This window comes from Geospiza fortis, unplaced genomic scaffold (assembly GCF_000277835.1).
Source record: "Geospiza fortis unplaced genomic scaffold, GeoFor_1.0 scaffold16, whole genome shotgun sequence".
In the NCBI taxonomy this organism is placed as follows: domain Eukaryota; kingdom Metazoa; phylum Chordata; class Aves; order Passeriformes; family Thraupidae; genus Geospiza; species Geospiza fortis.
Window position 1 is genome coordinate 3,608,336 of NW_005054302.1, and position 22,079 is coordinate 3,630,414.

The following is a 22,079-nucleotide window of genomic DNA, read 5'->3' on the forward strand; positions in this document are numbered from 1 at the left end:
CTGTTGGATCAAGATATGTTCTGTGTGAGTTGTTGTGCTCATATAGTTGTGTGTTTCTCAAACTAGTGGCTTTCAAAATGTAGGAATTCTGTGTTTTGTGTACAAGCTCATAACATTGATACTTTATTCTTGTGTCATTGTTAGTCTTTTCTAGTATCCTTTCTTAGCTTCCATTGGGTAACAGTAAGAATCCAAACACGGAGCTTCATGTGCTGGTCAGGCTATATTGATAAAAGATGGGAAATCTAGACTCCAGTTTCTTCAGACTTGTGATGCATAAGCAATATTCCTTAATTTCTGAAAGAGGAATTAAGGAATGATGAAAAGGAACAAATTGGACTTGGAGCTAAATTTGCATGCTTCATGACCAAGCTGGACAGGGCAGTGATGCAAAAATGGAATGACTAGAGGTTGCAGTAGAACCTCAAAATGGTCAAAGGCACTTGTGGGCTTCTGTAGAGATCTGTTTGGAACTGCCAGACAGCAGTCTATCTCTCCTCAGTATGGAAGAGCATTTTATCTTGATCATCACTGGGATTCTTACTGTTTTTGTTTTCCACTATTCAAGAAGCTAATGAATTTGTTAACCCAGCGTTAGTCAGGTGGTCAGCTGATCAGTTAAAGAGGACCATTGTTGTGAAAAGAGGTGCTGCCCTGGTCTCTGCAGTTTGGTAACTACATGATGTCTCTCCAGGGCATCCCTCAGAGTGTAAAGTAAATGTCAATTCCCTGGGCATGCACAAGAGTACAAAAATACAGCACTACTTTACTGTAGTGCCTCTACAGCTACATGTAGCCTCCTGCTGTAGTGTCAAAGCATTTGGTCAGTGCCTTTGATACCCCTCCACCACCACTGTGCCTTGGGGTGCCTGTGTGGCAAGGGGAACAAAAGGCTTGGTTTGTTTTTTTTCTGTATAACAAGTTTTCAATCCCTTTTAATTATAAAAAGGTTAAATTTCAAAATATGTATCTGTGCCTAGATCTAGCCTTTCTCCAGTCTAAAGTTCAATAGTTTCTTATCTCTTACTTCCAGGGTTGTAGTTTTCTCTAGTGCAAGAGAAGAGATAATGTCTCTTTAACATTTCTATATTAAGTAACTATACAATTTCTTTTTTTTAACTAGTTCCTGGCTGTGTAACTGTCAGTCTTTGATTTTACTATACTCTTTCTTACTGTTTTTCCAAGCTGGCCTGTACCAGTTGACTTTGTTTAGTCTGAACTGCAGTCTTTGTAGGAGCCACTCCTGAAACCAGGTTTTATCAGATCTGGAAAGGTGGTCTCTGCATAAACATTTTCTACATTTCTGTTGTAAGGATATGTATTTTGTCAAAATGAACGCTCTGCAGTACCTTAAAATGTCTAATTGTTCCCTAATGGCTTTGCAGTCCCGATGAGACTATTTTTGTAATCTCAGCTTCACTCAGCTGTGCTGAGTGTACCAAAGAAGCTGTAAAACAGTGTACTCTTCCAGGGGCCTTTCTGCATCTGCATCAGGAAACATGCTTGCTTTGTAGCACTTGTTGGCTTTGGGTGGGTTTTTTGTTTTATTTTTTACTAAGATCTTGAACACAATAGTAGGATTTGGTGGCTGCAGGAAGCAAGCAGTTCTGCAAGACAGTGAAAACAAGTGTGGAATTTGATATACCAGAAGAATTAAAAGCTAAAGTTGTAGAGCCTCTGGCATGAGTGAGGATGTTGAGATAAAATGAAATGAAGTGCCCAAAGGGCAGAAGCAGTTAATCTCTTTGCTTAACATGGTTCAGTAATTAGGAAAAAAAAAATCTCAACAGCACAGCTATATGATAGAAAAGCACACAATCCTTATGTTACAGTTTAAAACAGGTACAGCTGTTCTCTGAAAGCAGTTTCAGGCAGTGGATCAATAGAGGTCTGCTGCAGAGTGGTTCTCTTCTCATGTACTGTATAGGCCTGCTAGATCACACAACTAGAAATATGGGGCTAGAGGAGACTGTGCCACTGAGTGAAGTCCCCTGCTGTACAGGAAACCTTGCAGTCAAATAACTTTAAAACTGCATTAAACTCTCTCAGATTATTTTTTAACTCCACTATTCCTGTTAGAAATTGTTTGTGTTTACTAATTTTTGTTCCAATCTTATTACTGGTTCATTAAAATGAATATTTATGTTTGTTGACAGCTTTTCTGTAACTTAATTCTTTTTGGCATTTTCTTTGTCATGTCCTTTCTTAGCTGTGACTTTGTTGCACTAAGGTGACCTTCTGTTCCCTGAAATACTTCTTTATTTATATACTTTATATACTACTCATTTTTAGAAACTTTCCCCCATTCCCTATTTCATCTATGTTCTACTACTTTCAGTTTTTACCAGTATCTATTATCTCACTCCTGAAAAATTGCCTTCCTGTGTCTCCTCAGTGTGCTCATGAGCACACGCATAGGCTCCATGTGCCAAGTTCATGAAATGGAATACTTCAATAAGATCACTGTCAACAGTAATCTTCCAAGAAATTTTTAATAGCCTTAGTCTCTCTCGACAATTAACTTGTTCTCTTTCTGACTGGAACCTGTGATATACTTAAGCCTTAGAGAATGTCTTGATGCTTGCAGTGCTTTGGGTCTTGCTCAGTTGCCTGGCACCACTGGATGGTGTCCATCCACCACACTGTTCTCAGCACTGCAGGTGGCACTGCCAAAGATACTGACGTGAAAGAGGCTGTGTTGGGACGCAAGGCCCTCTAAAAGGAATGAGGTGTGTTACATCAGTAGTTAGAGCACGTGTCAGACCCTGCAGGAAAGGGAACCATGTAAATATTGAAAAGAAAGAACATGCAGGGAGGAAAGGCTACTTGCACATTCCTGTGACTAAATCCTGTTCTTGCATTTACAGGAGCACAGTTAAGAGCAGTTGACTATAAAGGAGCATGATGAAAGAATCAGTAGTTAATTGCCATCCCTCAAATGTCAGTGTCATTCCTGGTAGTACTTTATTATATGTTAGCCCCTTCTATTACCTGGAGCTAGAGGGAGAGCTGAATTTAACCACCTTTAAGAGTACAGCTGACGGACTGCTACTTTGGAAAGAGAATGCATGCAGCTTAACTGTCTGTAACACTATGACCTGAAGAACTTTTAGCAGTTTCCAGGATGTTCTTTAGGATTTTTTGGTTTTTACTGCAAAAATACATAATACAGAGGTCTTGACTTGATGAGAAATTACATTTGGGAAGAGTCAGGGAGAGGTAATTTATTTTTCTAAGTACAGTGTTTGAAGGTAACCTGTTCTGCAACATTTTCAAAGTATGTTTTATGTGATATCTGTTACTGTATTTAGCATATATTTACAGGCTTGGGGCCAGTAGCTGCTTATCTGTTAAGTGTTGCATCTTACAGGTGGTGTTTAGCAATACTTTTGCTATAAAGTTCCTGACTGTCTAAAAGGAAATGCCTTGCTTAATTTGGAAAGACAGGTGGTGACCATATGTCTTACAACAACAAATAGCTTGAATATTGAGCAAACAGTTCCTCAAGTCAGAATAAAGTTTTGCAGTACTGTTTGAGTGCTGTCATCTCTGGTGTACCTCCATGAATTTTGCTGGTGTTAAACAGATTTTGATTCAGTGCAAGTTTAATTATTTATTTTAATTTGAGTTAATGCACCAGCTTTTATTGGATTAGTGAAGTCTTTCAAGGTCTGAATATCAGGCTTGCTGTGTTTACTGGAAATTATCCAAGCTAGTGCCATCTATAAAGGTGCTTTATATTAACTTGTTCTGTTGGTGGCTCATGTTCTTCTTTTGTTTTTCTTCTTGAGGTAAATCCACCTTACTTTGTGCCGTTGGTTGAAATTGTTCCTCATCCAGAAACAGATCCTTCTACGACAGAGAGAACATATGCCCTGATGAAGAAGATTGGTCAGTCTCCTGTCAAACTAAACAGAGAAATTGAGGGGTTTGTTCTGAATCGACTACAGTATGCAGTGATAAGTGAAGCTTGGAGACTTGTGGGTGTATGTATATATCTTCTTTTTCAGTACTTGGTCAGTTCTGTAGACGGGATAAATGACATTTTATATTTAAACACCCTGTAAGCCCAGTAAGAAGTGATGTCAGTTATAAAAAGCAAAGACTGACAAAAAGGAGGTGATATGCAATGGTAAAATTATTCTTTATCCTGCTTTCTTTTTTCAGAATACTGTTATTTTCAGCACAATCAAAAGAACTATTTTAAAAGCACAGGAATCAAAATACCAATTTTTCTTTTTGTAGGCTTCTCATAATTTTGTTTGGTTTTTTCTAGCGTTGTTGGCGTACTGTACAGTGGTCATGAAAATATTTTAAATGGTTTTCTCTTTGGCCTTTCAGGAACTGCACTCATAGGTTTAACTGTTACTTGATACTTGTAGGTAAAGACAGATTTCTCCTCCTCCTGCCCATTCAGACTTGTAGCTGAGAATCATTTGTTTGTGTGCCTTCAGCTTTTCCCACAGTTAGCTGCTCTGTGCTGAAGTCTCATCTTTCAGCAGGAGCTGAGTTATGAGTCTGTTGCTATTCTCCTGAGAAGAGTTTCAACTGAGCTTTAATAGGACTTACTTTCTTGTTGTGGAGTGTTTTGATTTTTCAAGCTGTTTAAAGCAACCATGCACACAAATGCTAGTAAAGATCTTAAAACTAAGGTAATATTCCTGTAAACAAAGCAACTCTTTTTCCAAAAAAGCATTTAAACATAATTGCTGAACTGATTTTGCTTTCCTGTAGCTGGCTTTCACTATCAACCCAATACAACAATATAAAGAAGGTGGTGAATAATAATAAGTAAAACAGTGTTGTGAGGAAGGAATCGATCTACTACTGGAGATGTTTATTTAACTTTAAAAATGGCTTCTGTTGTTAAACTTTGAATACAAAGTCTCAAGTTTATGATAAGAAAAACACCTTCAGAAAGCTGTAGTCATGTTGGAAATCATAGAATAGAAAAGACAGTAACATACAATCACAGAATAGTTTGGGTTGGGAGGGGCCTCTGGAGATCATCTGGTCCCACCCCCTACTGCAGTAGGGTGCACAGGATCATGTCTAGGTGGGTTTTGAATAACTTCAGAGGAAAACATTCATTCTCATTGGGCAGCCTGCTCCAGTGCTCTGTCACCCTCAAAGTAAAGATTTTTTTTTCTTCCTATTCAGATGTAACTTTCTGAGTTTTTAGTTTGTGCCTGTTGTCCCTTGTGGACCAGTCACCCATGGTCAGCACAGGTATTCAGGTAATGCCTCAAAAATCTAACAGGATTTTTTCAAATCTCTGAGAGCATAAACTCAATGGTGGAAGCCACTGCCATAGTAAACCTAGGATGCTAAAAATTTGAATGGATCCAGGGATCATTTAGACACATTCACATCGGACGGTGCAAAAGCCACCTCCAGCTTCAAAGGCTCAAAGACTGGACTGCTTGGAGCTGAGGACGTACAGTACATATCCCTGAAAGTATCATTCTCTGTTTGGTCTTGCTGTGGAAGGCATTTAAGAACACTTCATGGGCTGCTGTTGGAAAGGAAGTACTGAGTTGAGGCAAACCTTTAGTATGAACCTGTTATATGGATGCTTTTGTGGCAGTGGTGGTTATGTGAATAGTAATAAAATAGTGCTTTTTATAGAAGGGCTGACAGTTATAGAAAGTTGCTTTTGTTGTAAATCAAAGTTTCCAAGTTGTTCTGTTCTTGTATAATTTTACTGCATTTCAGCCAAACACACATTTAAACAGTAACAACTTTGGTGGCCGTATTTCCATTCCAGAAGCCTGAACAATAGCAGCTGTCAAAGGTGTATAGTTTCAGCTGTGTGACTTCAGGCTGCACAGTGCCTTTGATGGGAGGGGAATCACTGCAGATGGGTGAGAAGTGCAGGCCTGGGCCAGTTTGTGTGTTTCTACTGTTGTGCTGCCAACTTAGTGATTTTTATTGCAAGTCATGTTCTTTTGGTGTCTTCCACTTTCCAAATAGGGAAATATAATTCTTGCTTCTGATTGTGAAGTCGCTTTCCAGTTCTTACTGTTGAAAACATCAATCTCCCCAACTCTGTCTTTGAGAGACTCCTAAAAATCAAGTTTTACTCACATTGGTTACATCTTGAACAAATGTTTTCATTACTCTGAGAAGCACTGGGGGATTGTGTTGTTTTGTTGGGGTTTCTTGTTGGTTGGTTGATTGGTTGGGGTATTTTTGGGGTTTTTTTCAGTCAGTTGAGCTTATTTCATTAAAGAAACTAGTGGAAGTTTCTCCAGTAGAACTACTAATGTCCTGTTAAAGTCGTTGGTGGTAGGACAGACATGCAGTACAGCTGTATTTACAACATTTATCATGAAAATAAATAGGCTGATTAGCTTGCAGAATATGTTTTAGTTCCCAAATCTGTCTGGGAAACTGACAACCTGCCAGTCTTTCTCTTTTCTTTAGCAGTGCAGTGATGGGATGGATGAGACATGGGCGAGGAATCATGTTATGGGAGAAGGGCTTTGATACAGAGCATGACAGTAAAGATGCGGCTGTGTAGAAGGAAATGTGGTAAAGATATCTGCTTGCTGAATGTTGTGTGAGGCTCACTGACGTCTGCCATGTGGGTACAAGAGTAGGACACACTTTTAATATAGCCAGAAATCTGAGGTAAGGCTCTGCCAGCACAGAAATCTGGGCGCAGGCTCAAGACTCCACATGGTGCTCAAGTTGCTATGTGGCATGGATACCAGAGCACAGAGAGGAGCATAACTCAGGGCAAAGAGGTTAAAGCAGCAATGAGAAACCTGAGTGTTGGGATACACTTTGTCTTTGCTGAAGGTGCTGGAGTTCCCTGCTGCACACACAGGGAGGCTGGCATTTTACAGCTGGGCACAAAATGAGTGCTTTGAATGCAGGACTGGTCTGAAATGTGGGAGTGGGAAGTGTAGCAGTAAAATGGTAAAAAATTAATAGGCTTGAAAGTTGAGATCCGATTTGTTGGAAAGTAGGAGAAAGAAAACTTTTTTGGAGATGTTGAATGCTGAGAACTTTGTTCATGTGGATAATTAGCAATATAGATTACAGAATGCAGAAGTTTGACTTTACAAGAACTTAAAAGCAAAGACCATGGATTCTTTTATGGGTCTAAAAGATGTCATTCAAGCAAGTGCTTCTCTTTGAAGCAAGAGTGCTACAAAAAGATAGTTCATTTTGGGTCTGAGTTAGTCTTTTAGTGACAAGATGTCTTTTCAAAGATTGCTTTGACTTGCAATTCACAAGCATTTGGGCAGTGCAGGTGTTTGTGGCAGTAAATTTTTCTATCAGTTATCTCTGTCTCCTCATGCTCCACATTTATTCCATGCTAAAGCAGACAGTGAGAGCACTCCCATCTCTTTACGGTCATGTGTCTAAGAACTTTTAGTAGGACCTCAGCTTATCTGAGACTGGCATTTGTGTAGGTTTCTTATTTATGAATTCAGTTGTTAGGGCTCTGGTAGAAATGTTGCAAAGCTGATAAAAGATGAGAGTAAAAGAAGTTCTGTGAGATGTTGAGGTTGAAGATCCTTATTCCTCTCTTATCAACCCTAAATTTTTATATTACCAATTTGGAATATTAGAATAACCTTTAGCCAGTAACAGGAAAAATACCTCAACTGCTTTCTCTGTTATTCTCTGTTACCATTTATTTGCTTTCTCACATCTCCATTGACAGTGGTCGTTGGTGTGTCTGATTTAGTTCATTACTCTTGGAGCAGAAGCTTACTGCCTTTATTTGCCTGGGAAGCACACTGTGCACTGTAGACATTACTTTTGTACTTTTACCAGCAACAGTACATTTTAGAGTAGTTTAGGATTATGTTGCAAGGGGTATTAATTAAATATCTTGGCTTTATCTTGTTCTGAAGGTAAAATGTTGGTTAATGTAATCCAGAAAATAACAACCAAACACTTCAGGAGTCTCAAGCCTTACTCTGAGTAGCTATGATTGTCATTTAACTGTGGATCACTGAGTGAAATCTTACCTTTTTGAAATATTTTCCTAAGCATCACCTGAAATTTGCAAAGAGGTCATAAAATACAGCAGCAGAGATAGCAGGTGGAGCATAATAGTTTTTGACCTTGATATAATTTAGGAGTTTCAGCTGTTTCAGTTCTAGGAACATGTTAAAACAGTTACAGGATGAATTGTGTACATACTCAATTTATCTCTGCATAAGATTTTAATACTGTCTTAATGTGTTTTTCTTTCTTTAAAGTGGTTTTTCTTTTATGTTGTAGTCATTGTAAAGCATGAAAGAATGGGAAGGTCTCCAATTTTTGTTAATCTTTTGGAAAATAAAGTCATGGTTTAGCTATGTGTCCATTTTAGTTTGTTTTTGTGGCAATCAGGTGCATTGGCTTCCATCATTCATTTATGTACCTCTCTTTTCTCAAGTGACTAGCTTAGCAGACTTTAAATGCGAGCAAGACTTGTAAAGTCCAAATTCCGTACTGTTAATTGTACTACAGTGTTATTCAGACACTTTTTCCAAAAGATTGAAGAAAAGCTATAGGATTAAACATTTAGTTACAGTGCCTCATAAAAGGGGAAATGTCATAAAAAGGAGGTTTAAAGGGACAGGAAGAGAAATAGTGTTGATACTAAGTGTTTCTTACAGGATGAGGTGAGTGAGGGTGCCATGGAAGAAGGAAGATGAAGGCCAGCAAAGCAAGGAGGTGTGAAGTGTGTAGGACAACAAGTTTCTTAAGCATCATGAAATGGAAAGATGTAGAGGGATATAGGAGAAAAGTTATCTGCTCAAAATGACAGGACTGGAAAAAGATCTCATCAGGGTGCGGATGGAAGGGACTTGATTGAAGTGATGGTGAAGAGGAGGGTGTAACAAGTACTGCTGAGACAGAATGCATGTATTAGTGGCAATCAGAGGAAAAAAAAAGAATACTGAATTTGGGAAAGAGAGAGGATGAAATGGCAGATTTGGAAACAGAAAGTATGTAGTCCAGGAGGCAGTGAAGTCCAAAATAACTCTTTAACAGACTGGAGTGAGTAGGAGAACATGATGAATTGGTAGAATCAGAAAAAAGTAAGATTGTGATATTTTTTTGGGCATTACATTTGGTATGATTACAGACCAAGTCCATGACAGAAGTTGTGATGTAGGTGTGACTCAGAGATGAAAAGAAAGACTGCTTATTAAAACCAAGCAGGTTGGGTCAGAGCCTAATGCTGGAGACTGCAGAACCACCAGAGGTTTCTGGAAAGGTGAAAAGGATCCCTGCATAGGGAGAAGCACTAATAAAGTACCAAAGGTTCATTAGGATAATCCTGTGGTATCACAGGAGGTTAGAACCTCTAGGAAAATGAGATTATGGTATATAAATGTTGTCATAAGAAGTGTGGAGGATTCTGAGATAGTCTAGATTTTGAAATTTGACTGGGATCATTTGGATCACTGAGGATTTTGGTGGAATTTATTTTAAATCTTAATTGTGTAGCTGTAAGAGCTTCTAGTGAACTCCTGCCATACTTCCTCTTCCCTCTGACAAGTGCTAGAGGCAGAGGCTTACCAGAAGGGTAACCCAGGATGAAAAATCCCCTTGGGAAGATTAATTCACATCACACCTACACTTAGTGAAACCAGATAGGAACTCTTTCTTGTTTAGTTCTTAGCATAAACATAAATCTTTGTGGAAGACACCTTGCTGACCTTGCAGCCTGGTGAATCATTCCACCATCTGATGATCTCCTTACCATAAATGGGAGTAGGGTTATTGCCTATGGTAGGAAGGTCTAACTTGTTTATCATTTATGTGTTCTAATTTATGAAGAGAAGTAAAAAACTTTTCTTTAGAAGGGTCTTTTGACAAGAAGAAGCTGAGCTCATTTGTGTAGAACACTGTATCCCTCAACTGAAGGGATTTGTCATGGTTTCCTTCTGGTAGCAACAATTTTTGCCTTTTAGCAGCTGCAAACATCAAATTGCAGCTATAGTCAAAAGGCCAAGAGCAAAGCAGTCATGATTCTGAGGGCACCGGGTCTTCAAATATATGAGGACTATGGACTATGGTATCCAAAGAAAGTAAGTTATTAATTTGGAAATTAATTTGCAATGATTCTGGAGTGCTTCAAGAGCCTGTTATCTCTTTTAACATTATGTTTACAGTTTTTAACTGCCACTGTGGTTCAAATGCTTGTCTGGAATTTGTGGTTAGTCTTTTGTCCACAAATCCATGTCAGCCAGGGGGACAGGGGGGAACCACTCATCAAGCACAGCTTTAGCAGCACAACTCATTGTTTGGATGAAGCACTCGCTACAGAAGAACACTTTTGTTGACTTTGCTGATGTTGTTCAGAGAAGTTGCGTTGCCATGTCAGGGGAAAAAGCTTTCACAGAATGTATGGTGCCTGTGTTAGTTATCCTGATGTTGGTCTGTAATCTGAATTCTCTCTGAGGTTTTTATTTACTCCTGTCTTTATGCAGACCTTTCTGTCTGCCTCTAGATGAGTTACCTTACCATGTCTATGCTTTATCTTTAATTTGAAGAAAATAATGCTTTCTTATCCCTGCTATTTTATGGCTAATTGTTAGGAGAACTGTGTGTTCCATATATGGTACATAGATCTTAATAATTATGTGTTTTCTTTTCAAAGTAGAGTTCTGCAATGGATTCAGACTGGCTTGGTTGATAGGAACAAGGCCTACTAACTGGTTGAGTCTTGAGGTTGTCTTACACCACTCTCAGTTTAAGCCTGAGATGATGAAACTTGATGTCTGTGGCCAGCTGTAGAAGTTATGTTGATTTGTGGCTTTTAAGTTTCTTTTAAAGTAGCAGTAGATTATGTAAATCATGGACACAGGAAGACAACTGTGCGTGAGATTCAGCTCATTTAAGATGGGATCTTGAAAATGTAGACAGTGATATCTAAGCTTCTTACTCATCTTTCAGTTGGTGAGGAGAATTAGGCCCTTTTAGGACACAACTCTAGATGCCTGCTTTAGGATGCTGATTTCCCTTTTCCCCTGGTGATTATAGAGAGAGTCTAGATGTCTAGCTTAGATGTCAATGTCTACTGCAGATCAGAAGAGCTGTCCTGTGTGCCTGTAACTCTAGCCCATGACTGCATGATACAAAGGGGCATTCAGACAGGGCCTTGCAAGAGAGAAACTTAACAGAAAATGATGTGGTTTTATCCAAGCACATGAGTAAATGAGTATTCTAAAGCTTAAAGGGGCTTGTTAAGGAAGAGGCACTGAGTATGCTGAGCACCTCAGAGTAGGGTAAAAAGATAAATTACAAGCAGCTCAGCATCTCTTCCACCTTCCTACCCAGAAGGAAATGTTTTCATGTCTCTGGGACTAAAGAGGACAAGTTCTCAAAACCTGATCAGAGTGGTTAGAACAAGTCTTCATTGAGTCATATCTTTCTAAGAGGTGGAAAACAACATCATGTAAGAAAAAGTATTCTTCCCAAGTAAATCTGTTCAGGTAAAGAACTATAAATCACTTTTTACAAGTCTTTCTGTGCTTGCCCCAACCTGATGGAGGCATTGGCTTTCTTGTAAGTGCTGCATGTGGGTGGAATCGCAATGCTCAACTTCTAACACAAGAAGTGCTTCATTTTGCTTGTTCCATATCCTGCCAGCTCTTGAGATGTGAGGCTGCCCGTGAACTCGAGAACCCTGGGGAGGTTGAGGCTGAGTAGGTTGAATGTTGGCTGAGTTTTGTGGAAAGGTGTAGCCACTGCATTGCCTTTGTGTTTGGACCCAGACTTTGTTGCAGGTGGCCTCAGGAGCAGTACCCACTGGTGCACCACCATTCTGCTAATTGGGACTGTGCCCAAAAATCCAGAACTAAGAGAATATGAAGGGAGGTGTAACATTTAGCCATTTTGGTGTAGCACTTGGATTTGATATAAACTCTTTAGGCCATGTGCTATTAAGAGTGTCATGCTTGCTTTCTTCTCCAATTCTCAGTTTCTGGGACTAGGAAGTACAGTCCTAGAGATATGAATGAATGCTTATGCTGAACTGTATGAAGGCTTGCATAGTAGGTGGACATTTCTGGCAAGCAGTTGTGTTTTTCTCTTTGAAATCCTACCTGCTATTTCTAGATTTAGTTTTTATTACTTCCCTAATTTTTAATTATATACAAAAAAATGGGACATTTTGTGTTAAAAGCAAACATTCACCAGTCTTCCTTCCTGTTGTACTTTTGCTGCTTAGGAAGGAGTAATATCTCCTACTGATCTAGACCTTGTGATGTCTGATGGATTGGGAATGCGATACGCATTTATTGGACCTCTGGAAACCATGCATCTTAATGCAGAAGGTAAGTAGTGCAAAATGTTATGAATATGAAGGGAGGGCTCGCTTTGCACAACACACTGGAAATGTTACGTAACAAACCAGGTTAGGATTGCTGCAACTATGACTTGTCTCTTTTTTAAATGTAATGGTAAGGAAAACTTATTTAAAGTGTGAGGTCAGTGGAAGGAAATGGATATTGATTATCTTGTTTCAAATGATCAGATGAAAGATAACAACCTATTAAAACACTAGCTGTGTAATAAATTTTTTCCAAGATTCATCCCATCATACTTTGATAACATTGCTGTAGCCATAGTTCTGAACCATCTGAGTGTCAGGTAAAAAAACTATTGAAAAAGTTTAGCTGATAATCCAGTGTCCACAGAAAATCACTTTCCATAGATGAATACCCCCCTGCTGCTGAATTTGTAGCAAAGCTGAATTTGTAAATATCCCTGGAGCTGCTGTGTTTTAAGCTTACATCCTGAATGAAATAAAAGTACTTTTGTCAGCAAAATCCTGTGCATACAAAGCTGACTTGACAAAACAGTCAAGTAACAGTTTGACATCTGTCTTGCATAATTAATACTTTTTGATGTTTTTATTTACCTGGGATTCACATATACTATTTAAAAAAGTGAATTGCATAAAATGAAATAAAAATTATGGATCAGCATCACAAAGGTTTGAGCAAAGACTTCAACAAAACACAAAAACTTCAAAAAGTTAAGATCACCTAAATACTAGCTCATTATACTATGGGCTGTGTTTTTATTTTGCTTTTGTATGGTCCCTGACACGGTAGGCTCTGCTCTGCTGCTGGATCTTCTAGGCAGTGCTGCAGAACACTCATGCACTGAACCATTTCCACAACAGCACCTTGTTGGCTGGCTCAGTAACTTCGGTTATGAGCAGTATTGCTTCACTCCTGCACTTGCAGATACATTGTCTCTGAGTCTAGGGCTGCTCCTGTTTATGTGCTCACAGAGTGACTCAGGCTCTTGCTCTCATCAGTCGGTTTAAATCAAAATTGCTGATGTCAGGACATGTGATGGCTTATGTTCATAGTTCTGTGCCTGTGCCAACTTCTCTTTGGTTGCGCAGTATTGCTTCACATAATATGGAATAATATGGACCTCCTCTTCATTGCCAAGGATTTGCTTGACTAACCTGATCTCCTTCTAAAGCAAGATGATCTACTTAGTGGATGAGGAAAAAGATATTGTTTACCTGGATTTTAGTAAAGCCTTTGACACCATTTTCCAAAGCATTCTCCTGGAGAAACTGGCTGCTTAAAAGACTGTCTGGATGGCTGGGCCTAGAGAGTGGTGTGGAATGGAATTACATTCAGCTGGAGGCTGGTCACAAAATGCTGTTCCCAGGGTTCAGTGCTGGGCTCAGTCCTGTTTAATATCTTCATTGATGATCTGGATGAAGAGATCAAGTGTGCCCTTAGTATGCCCTTAGTAAATTTGCAAATGACACCACGTTGGGTGGGAGTGTTGATCTGCTGGATGGCACAAAGGCCCTGCAGAGTGATCTGGACATGCTGGATGTCAAGACCAATTGTATGAGGTTCAGCAAGGCCAAGTGCCAGGTTCTGCACTGCGGTCACAACAACCCCGGGTAGTGCTGCAGGCTGGGGGCAGTGGCTGGAAAGCTGCCTGGTGGAAAAGGACCTGGGAGTGCTGGTCAACAGCAGCTGAACATGATGCAGAGTGTGCCCAGGTGGCCCAGAAGGCCGATGGCATCCTGGCCTGGATCAGCCAGGCTGTGGCCAGCAGGAGCAGGGCAGTGACCGTCCCCCTGTACCCAGCACTGCTGAGGCCACAGCTCCAATCCTGTGCTCAGTTCTGGGCCCCTCAGTGCAAGAGAGACATTGAGGGGCTGGAGCGTGTCCAGAGAAGGGCAACGGAGCTGGGGAAGGGTCTGGAGCACAAGTGCTGTGAGGAGCAGCTGAGGGAGCTGGGGGTGTTCAGCCTGGAGAAAAGGAGGCTCAGGGGGAACCTCGTCACTCTCTGCAGCTGCCTGACAGGAGGGTGCAGCCAAGTGGAGATCAGTCTGTTCTCCCAGGTAACAAGTGACAGGACAAGAGGAAATGGCTTAAAGTTGCACCAGGGAAGGTTTAGATTGGATATTAGGGAAAAATTCTTCATGGTAGGGGTTGTTAAGCATTGGAACAGGCTGCCCAGGGAAGTGGTTGTGTTGCCATCCCTGGAGGTATTGAAGAGACATGTAGATATGGCAGTCGGGGACATGGTTTGCTGGTGAACTTGGCCGTGCTGGGTTAACAGTTGGACTTGATCTTAGAAGTCTTTTCCAACGTAAATGACTTTATGATTCCATGAAAGAATGCCTCTCTTATGCTTTGTACTAATACTGTCTTTTTTTATTAGTGGAAGGATGTGGAGGTAGATACAAGAAACTGGCTCTATCCTCTTCATTAGCTTGTCAGCTTCACCAGCTTCACAGCAGCTGCCATTTTTTACAGTATAAGATATTATACTGTAAAAAGTTGCCCACAGTCTTAAACTATTTGTTAATCAGTGAGGAAAGATGAAGGAAGCATGTGAGAGAAAATAGTGTCATTTGTAGAGGGAGAGTCCCTCTTTTTTTGTTTTGTTTTGTTATGGTGATGTGATGTTGTTTGGATTTGAATAAATTTATTCCAATTATTTTTTCTGAGATCAGTGTTTCTTCTTTCCCTGTGGGATGCATACATCAAGATCCTCCCCTGAACTTCCTATGGGCTACTGTCACTTTTTGCCTCTGTTAGTTCTTACATCCTTTCCTCCCTATTCATAAATGATCCTATCAAACCTATTATCTAGGCCACTTCAGGTTACCATTTAATCAATGCATGAATATTAGGAATGCTGACTATATGGCTGTGAGCCAACAGCCTTGAACATGGAATAAAATGACAGCGTCGAGTCATTAAAAGGAGCAGAGACAGCAACAACAGTTTGAGGACTGAATTGCAACAGACAGGAAGGAAACTGCTTTGGGGAGGAAAAAAGCCTACCCAAACTGCATAATAATATAAAGTTGATTGTTGGTTTCATCAAATAAAATTAATGTTGATATCTGTTTCAGATTTTGAGTTTGTCCTCTTATGATTTCACATGCCAGCATCACAACAAATGCTGTTAAGTCTTTTACAAGGAAGATCAGTAGACTTCACTACAGTCAGTTTGCATGTTCACTGTTGTGGGATTATGTTAGCAGACACTACATCCCACCTGTATGTGTACTGGGCAATATAGTGAAGATGGTCCAGCCTCAGTGAGATTGTATCTCCTAATCTCTTGTTTCTTGAGAAATCTGGTTTCTTCTTTTTTTTTAAGCCCTTGCAAGCAATCATCTGTAAAAGCAGAGGCTAGACTATAATATCCTGTGTTTTACAGGTTTGCAGCAAAAGTTCTTCATATATATTTCACAGTTGGCTTAGATCAGATATTTTATTAGTCGGTTATTTAGTGAGCTATAATTGGAACTTGATCTAAACTGCCAATATTAGCAGAAGAGCTGGATGGGGGGAGGTTGAAGGATCTTTGTTGCTGTTTTCTCTCCTGCTTTTATATAAACACCATTCCAGGATTATATTCTACCTGTCACTCACTGAGGTATTCATAGAGGTGTCTGTAGGAGTTATGTGGAAATTGGGGCTGATGTATGGTCCCCATAAAGAAAGTACAAATATGCAGTAAGCTAGAAATGAGTCTTCATGATCAAAATTGTGTTTCTCTTACAAGAAGTGGGAATACTTGGTCATCCTAGAAGCACCTGCCAGGTGAATTGGTTCTGGGTGATAGGGGCAGAATGATTGTGCTGTGTGAAAAGTACAAAATATGAAAAGCAAAGAGTGGATAATCATAAGTCATAGTTCAAAGGGAGGAAATTTTAGTTGTTTTGTTGGGCAAGACATAGCCAAGTGCGGTTTCTAAGAATTATTCTAAACAGATATGCTAGCTGGTTCAAGAGCAGAGATTATTTCCATTGCTATGGCCACTACTTCAATGCTGCTCCCTGCTATAAAGGGAGCAAACCAAGATTTAACCTAGTTCAGGAAGTTTGCACTGCAAACTGGTCAGCAGGTGTGAGAACGTCTAAGGTAGTAACATCTAAGAAAAGGAAGACTGCCTTCTTTTCTGTCCAGTCTATGTGTTATGTTTTGGGATAATAAAATATCTCAACCCAATTCAGGATACTTCTAAGAGGGTACTACTGAGATGGAGTATCACAGTGGTATATAATCATACAAACCTTTTTAATGTACATAAACCCACCATATATTTCATAGGTGTTTGCATGCATTCAATTCCCTTCCTAATAGGCTGAAAAAAGCCGTTTATAGCCCTTCTAAAACTGCTGTTTGCCTCTGTGGAGCTGCAGGGCTTTTCTGTATAAACTCTGTAAAGAGTTTATATTCAGTAAGTCAATGTGTGAATTTTTCAGAATACTGGCTGCTGTGCACCAGTTTCCTTCTATGGGCTCTTAGGTGTAAACTAGTTCCCTCCGCTTTCTGAAAGGAACACATGGTTTTGCACAGGAATTCTTTGTGCTTTATTCCTCAAGTCATTATAGGTGGCTCCCAAAGAACGCGTCTTGCTGCATTAATGAAAGAGTGTGAAGTGATCACCAAGTGGCTCAGACTGAGGAATTCATCCCAAGTTTGAAACTGATCTAAGAAAGTAAGAAGTTCATAATGACTCAGTTTAATTCCTTGATCCAGCAGGCCTGCAGAAATACTTGTGCATTGCTGTTGAGATGGTAACACTGGCAGAACGAGAATAAAACCTTTTTTGGTGCTACCAGTTTTTCAGTGTAGTTCCAAGTATTTGTGTGACTAGAGCCATAAGTGAACTCATATGGCAATTAATGTAGTGTACAAAATGTCCTGTGAATTCACACCCTAGCTCAGAGCATGCATCTGTGTTCAGACACACCCTTGATGAAGATAGGATTAAATTTAGAAAGTTGCCCTTGGAGGTGTGATGTCTAGAAATGTAATCCCTCTATCATTCCCTGAACATAATATAACCATGTCAGATTCTTCCATGATGTTCACTTTTTTCTGTTAAAATAGGCTTTTTTTCTGTTATCATCCATCTTTCACTGCAGGCTCTTCTTAGATTTTATGCGCTAAAGTCAACCCCACCCCAGTCTTTTCAAATTGATGCTATTGCATCAGTGGCTTGACCATCATGCCTCCTCTCTTTGAGTCATTACAGTATCTTAATATGCTGCTCATCAGGTTGAAAGTCATCAAGTTAATAATCAGTATGGTGGAGCACCCTCTCTTTGGCATGTTCCCTGTCCATGCCAGTGACACTTGCTCCTGACTCTCGTTCCATGTCACAAGTGTCTTAGTGCTTGCAAGGCTGGTTTACCGAGTTTGCTTGCTTGTGTCCTTCAGCCCTCATGCCTCTTGCCTTTCTTGTGAAGAGAAAGGGATGAGACAGCATACGAGAAGCTGATACTTTAAAGTGCTTACAAACTATAATGCATGAATATACTACATTTTATACTGTTGTGTTTTCACTTCTCTTTTCCTACTGCTACAGTCATTATCCTCCTTACGAACTTCACTTGTGGCTTCTCTCAGGACAGTGAAGCACTTAATGCATATTTCTAAGCTAAATATCTGTCCTGAGTTCCTTTTCCTTTATCAATACTGTGTTCATCTTGGTGATGCAACTAGAGGCATTGCAGCAGTAACCATGTTTGCACCACACCAGTGCAAGTTCTCAGGTAAGGAGCTGCAAACTTTAAGTGTGGTTATTAGAACAAATTCTTGTGGGACAGTTCATTAGCCGTTTTGGAAACTGCCTGAACTCTCACCGAAACTGCATAAGCAGCAGCTTATTCCATTATTGGAGCCTTGTGTGTCCTAGATACATATGGGCACCTTGAATCAATGCCTTTGTCTACCTTGTGGTAACGTGTTCTTGTAACTAGACTGTAGAAGTCAGAAATGCTGAGAGATTTTGGGATTTTCAAGGAAGATAGAGTATTCCCCTTTTTATCTCTCTAATCCTGCATATACTGCTCCCTTAGAACTTTTTGTAACCCATTCTTCTTCTTTCACCCCCTGCCATAGCTGTGACTAAGCGGTGGGAGGAAGATTCAGGAAACTCCTACCTTTCCTGGTAGTGTTCCTGTTTTGTATTCATAGTTCTCAGTTGCCTGCTGAAGCATCTGCCTCCTCCCATGGCCTCTTTCCTCCAACATTGACTAGGTGAGCATGTGCAAGAGGGAGGAAGGTTTAGACAGGGAGCCAACAAACTACACAGACAAAAGGAAGCTATCATCCTTTTCCTCTGTCCCAGATACATCTTATGTCATTCTTGTTCTCCAATTGGAGATAGCGTGGCACAGTGTGGGCACAGCAGTGGCCCACACAGAGAGATGGTTGTTTTTATCAACCCCATTTACCGTCTTGCTATTTTTCCACCTCCCAGGTGCTCCTGTTTCACACTGTTTGCCAATGCTGATTCTTCCAGCTTAAGCTGCTCCCTGGGCAGTATCAACAATGATTAAAGAGATTCTATCATATTTGTTTGCCTTCTTGTCCCTGTGATCCAGCCAAGGGCTCTTATCCACCTTTGCAATAGCCCTGACCCTTGAACCAAAGGACTCCTAAGTCTAAAGGCCTGGAGTCAAATATTTGCTATGAGTTTGCAGTTGAAAAGCAAAGTGATTTTTTTTCAGCAATATTCCCCATTGCTCAAGTGCCAGCTTCAAGAAGGCATTCAATCAGTTGATACCGATTTCTGGAATCAAATTAAAATTGCATTTCACACTGGGAGAACTGTCTTGAGTTATTAATTTGAACTACTCATTTTTTTTAATCTTTGAGTGAGATTGTGTGTGTATTCGAACTTTTGGTCTACTGACTTCACTTGAGACCTGAAAGATTTTGCAGTGCCCACGCCCTACTTGGCATGCAGCATATGTGCCTGCACGTTACCATGTCGGCCACAATGTTGATATCAGCTGTACTAATGTTGCTGCTCTTCTCTAGACCTCGAAGTTTTTTCTCACTTTTCCCTCTTTTGCTGATGTTGTGTAAGGCTTCTTTTCATTCGTACATTACATGCAGTGGGTGAATTGGGCTACCCAGCCTGCATTTGGCACGTCTCTGCTGCATTGATGAGCTACACCCACCCAGAAATTGTTCTGATTCATTCAAGCAGTAGGTGAACTGCTAGTAGGAGCTTGATTTCCAGGTCTAGCTGGCTGAGTGAGCTTTAAAGGCCATGTCCAGCTCAGGAGTTCATACTCAGCAGATAAATGGTTCAGCCATGTCCAAGCATTCAGCTTTCCCAAGATACTAATGCACCTGAGGCTTGAGAAAAAGATTTCTGGTGCGCACTCTTCTAGGCTACCTTCTCATTACTACCACAATCAAAACTACTCAGATCTGTGGTATTATTGCACAAGCTTACCAGATGTTTGAAAGGTTCCCGTTGACTTTTGGAAAAGTACCAAATCTAAACTATTAGGTCTAAGTGTCATAGACCTGTGTGAGCTGGGTAAACACCAGAATAATCGGTAACTGACACTGCTCAGTTTACCATTCCTTCTGTTGCCAGTTGCTCATGGGGATTTGCTTGGATTGCTGTATTCGACTGAGTAGCCTTTGTTTATTTTGTCATTGTCCAGCTGGCAACAGCTGCTGGCAGAATAAATCTGCACTCTTCTGCCTCAGTCATTTCTACTTCTGCATCTGGGAACATTCTGTGATGTTGCATGATGTGGGAACATTTTTGCTCGGACTCCTCAATGTTAGAAGACAAAGCTTACATGAGTAAGTTGCATGTAACTATCTTTGTCTTGTGGCTGGTGCATGAGTCTTGTAAAGCATTGTATTGTGTTCCCAGGATTGCTCATGTGGTTAGCATACCCCCAGTAGGTCAGTCTGGGTTGGCTTCAGGTGCTAATGTCTGTGAGCCCAGCTGTTAAAATGTAATAGGAAAACACTTATGCTAATGGCAGGGTATGGTCAGAAAACCCTGATAACCAGTGGTCCTTTCCAGAGTGCTTATGGAAGTGGATGGTGGTCTCTCCTTCTTCCCCCAATGAAGAGATAGGATGATGTCACAGCCTGTTCCACATCCCACAGTAATGCTTCCTGAACCTCACTTCCTGCCAGGGATGTTTTAAATCCCACAAGGCAATCTGGAGGTTTCTGGCTGTGTGTCAATCAAGAAAATTGATCAAAATACAAATTTTCTCTATAATTAGAAAACCAACATATCTGTATGACTAGCGGGCATTCCTTGTTGTGTTGGGGAAAGCTGGAACGTGCCAGATTTTATTCGAGGAATGCATATGCTCCATGGCTAGATAACACAAGGAAACAGACTAACTGAATGCTGATTGTCACACTCTTGCCACCAAATATAGGTTCAAGCTATTTAACAAGGCTGCATTTTTTCTCAGAGCCTCCTCCTTCCTTCAGATACTGGAGAATATTTCTAGTCCATTTTTAAGAGAGTGGAATACTCTCAGATCTCTCTACATTGCTCTTATGCAATGGATATATTCTGCTGTTCTGTCCTTTCAGTTGTTTAGCTGATGGTCATCATGACTTCAGAGTCCTGAAGGAAATTTAGTACTTCCTTGAGGCTTTGTCCTTTGAAAGTTTTTCTTTGGCTCAGAAACAAGAGTCTTCTCCATCCTCCCACTGACCTCAGAGGCCTTTCAGAAACTCTGTACTTCAGCGATTTCAGGTGTGTTGAGCAGTCTGTGGTGTAGTTTATGATACACAGTTGGCTGTAGTCAGAGGTTTCCATACATTCATTCCAACCTCAGCCATTTTAGGGTCAGGCAGGTGTGACTTCTAAGGTATTGATATCATACAGTAGTGCATTCCAGGGAACTGTTGAGGAAAGAGATCACTTTATGACTCTTGACCTGATTTGCATTCTTTTGTGTGATAGTCAGGCCTACCCACTTATATTTCCTGCATTTTGTGGTTTGATAAGACCATGAACAGTTTTTGTTCATGCTTCTCAATCTGTATGAATGTCCTGAGTCTTCATGGAAGAGTTGGTAACTGTAACTGCTTGCCTCTGCCTTTTGCATGTTTCTCCTCTTTGCTTTGATAACTAGCTAACAAAAATAGAATTAAGTGTGCAAATTCTTCAGTCTCTTCTCAGAAGCCTTTAGTGGATGTCCAGAATTTCTCAGATCTGGGGTGATCATCAGGATAATCCACATAGGTGTGATAAGTTGGACTCAGTGATCTCAAAGTCTCTTTCAACCTAGTTGATTCTGTGATTTTATCAGTGTCAGCTTGTCTACTGCCAGACAAGCAGTGCTCATTTACTGTTGTGATGCAGTTCCTGACGTCCTGATTGGGAAAGGCTTATCCTTATCCTTTCCTGATTATGTGGTAGTTAATAGCACTAAAAAGTCTATTAGATATGTATGTCTCGCTAAGTGACTGACTTCTCTTTTTGGTGCATGTATGTTTTCATACTCTCTAGTGCCTCATCAGTAATTGTTTAGAGATTCCTACTGGAGCTGATGGAACCTGGGTCTTTCTGTAGTTCTGCCAAGGTCTACTTGGCTGCCATTTTACCCATCATTACCAGTTAGCTGGTTCTCAGGTTCTCTGACCATGCGTTTTAAGAGCTTCACAGATCCTGTGTGAAGGTCCTGAGGTCAGACCAAGCTCTCAGGGTTCCATACAGTCTTGAAAAACCCCAGAGGAGGAGACTGCACAACCTGTGTGGGCAACCTGTGCCAGTGCTTGAGTGTCCAGTCTGAACCCCTCATATCAAATTGTGCCTGT

The 22,079-nt window shown here is 40.4% G+C and overlaps 1 protein-coding gene across 1 annotated transcript in view; it reads left to right on the top strand.

Annotated features, from left to right (window-relative positions):
- CRYL1 (crystallin lambda 1) overlaps positions 1–22,079 on the top strand; it is a 47,563-nt gene that overhangs the window by 19,051 nt on the left and 6,433 nt on the right. Inside the window, exons 4-5 of the mRNA XM_005417694.2 lie at positions 3,792–3,986; positions 12,191–12,296. Coding sequence (XP_005417751.1) covers positions 3,792–3,986; positions 12,191–12,296 — 301 coding nt within the window. The remainder of the gene's footprint in view (positions 1–3,791; positions 3,987–12,190; positions 12,297–22,079) is intronic.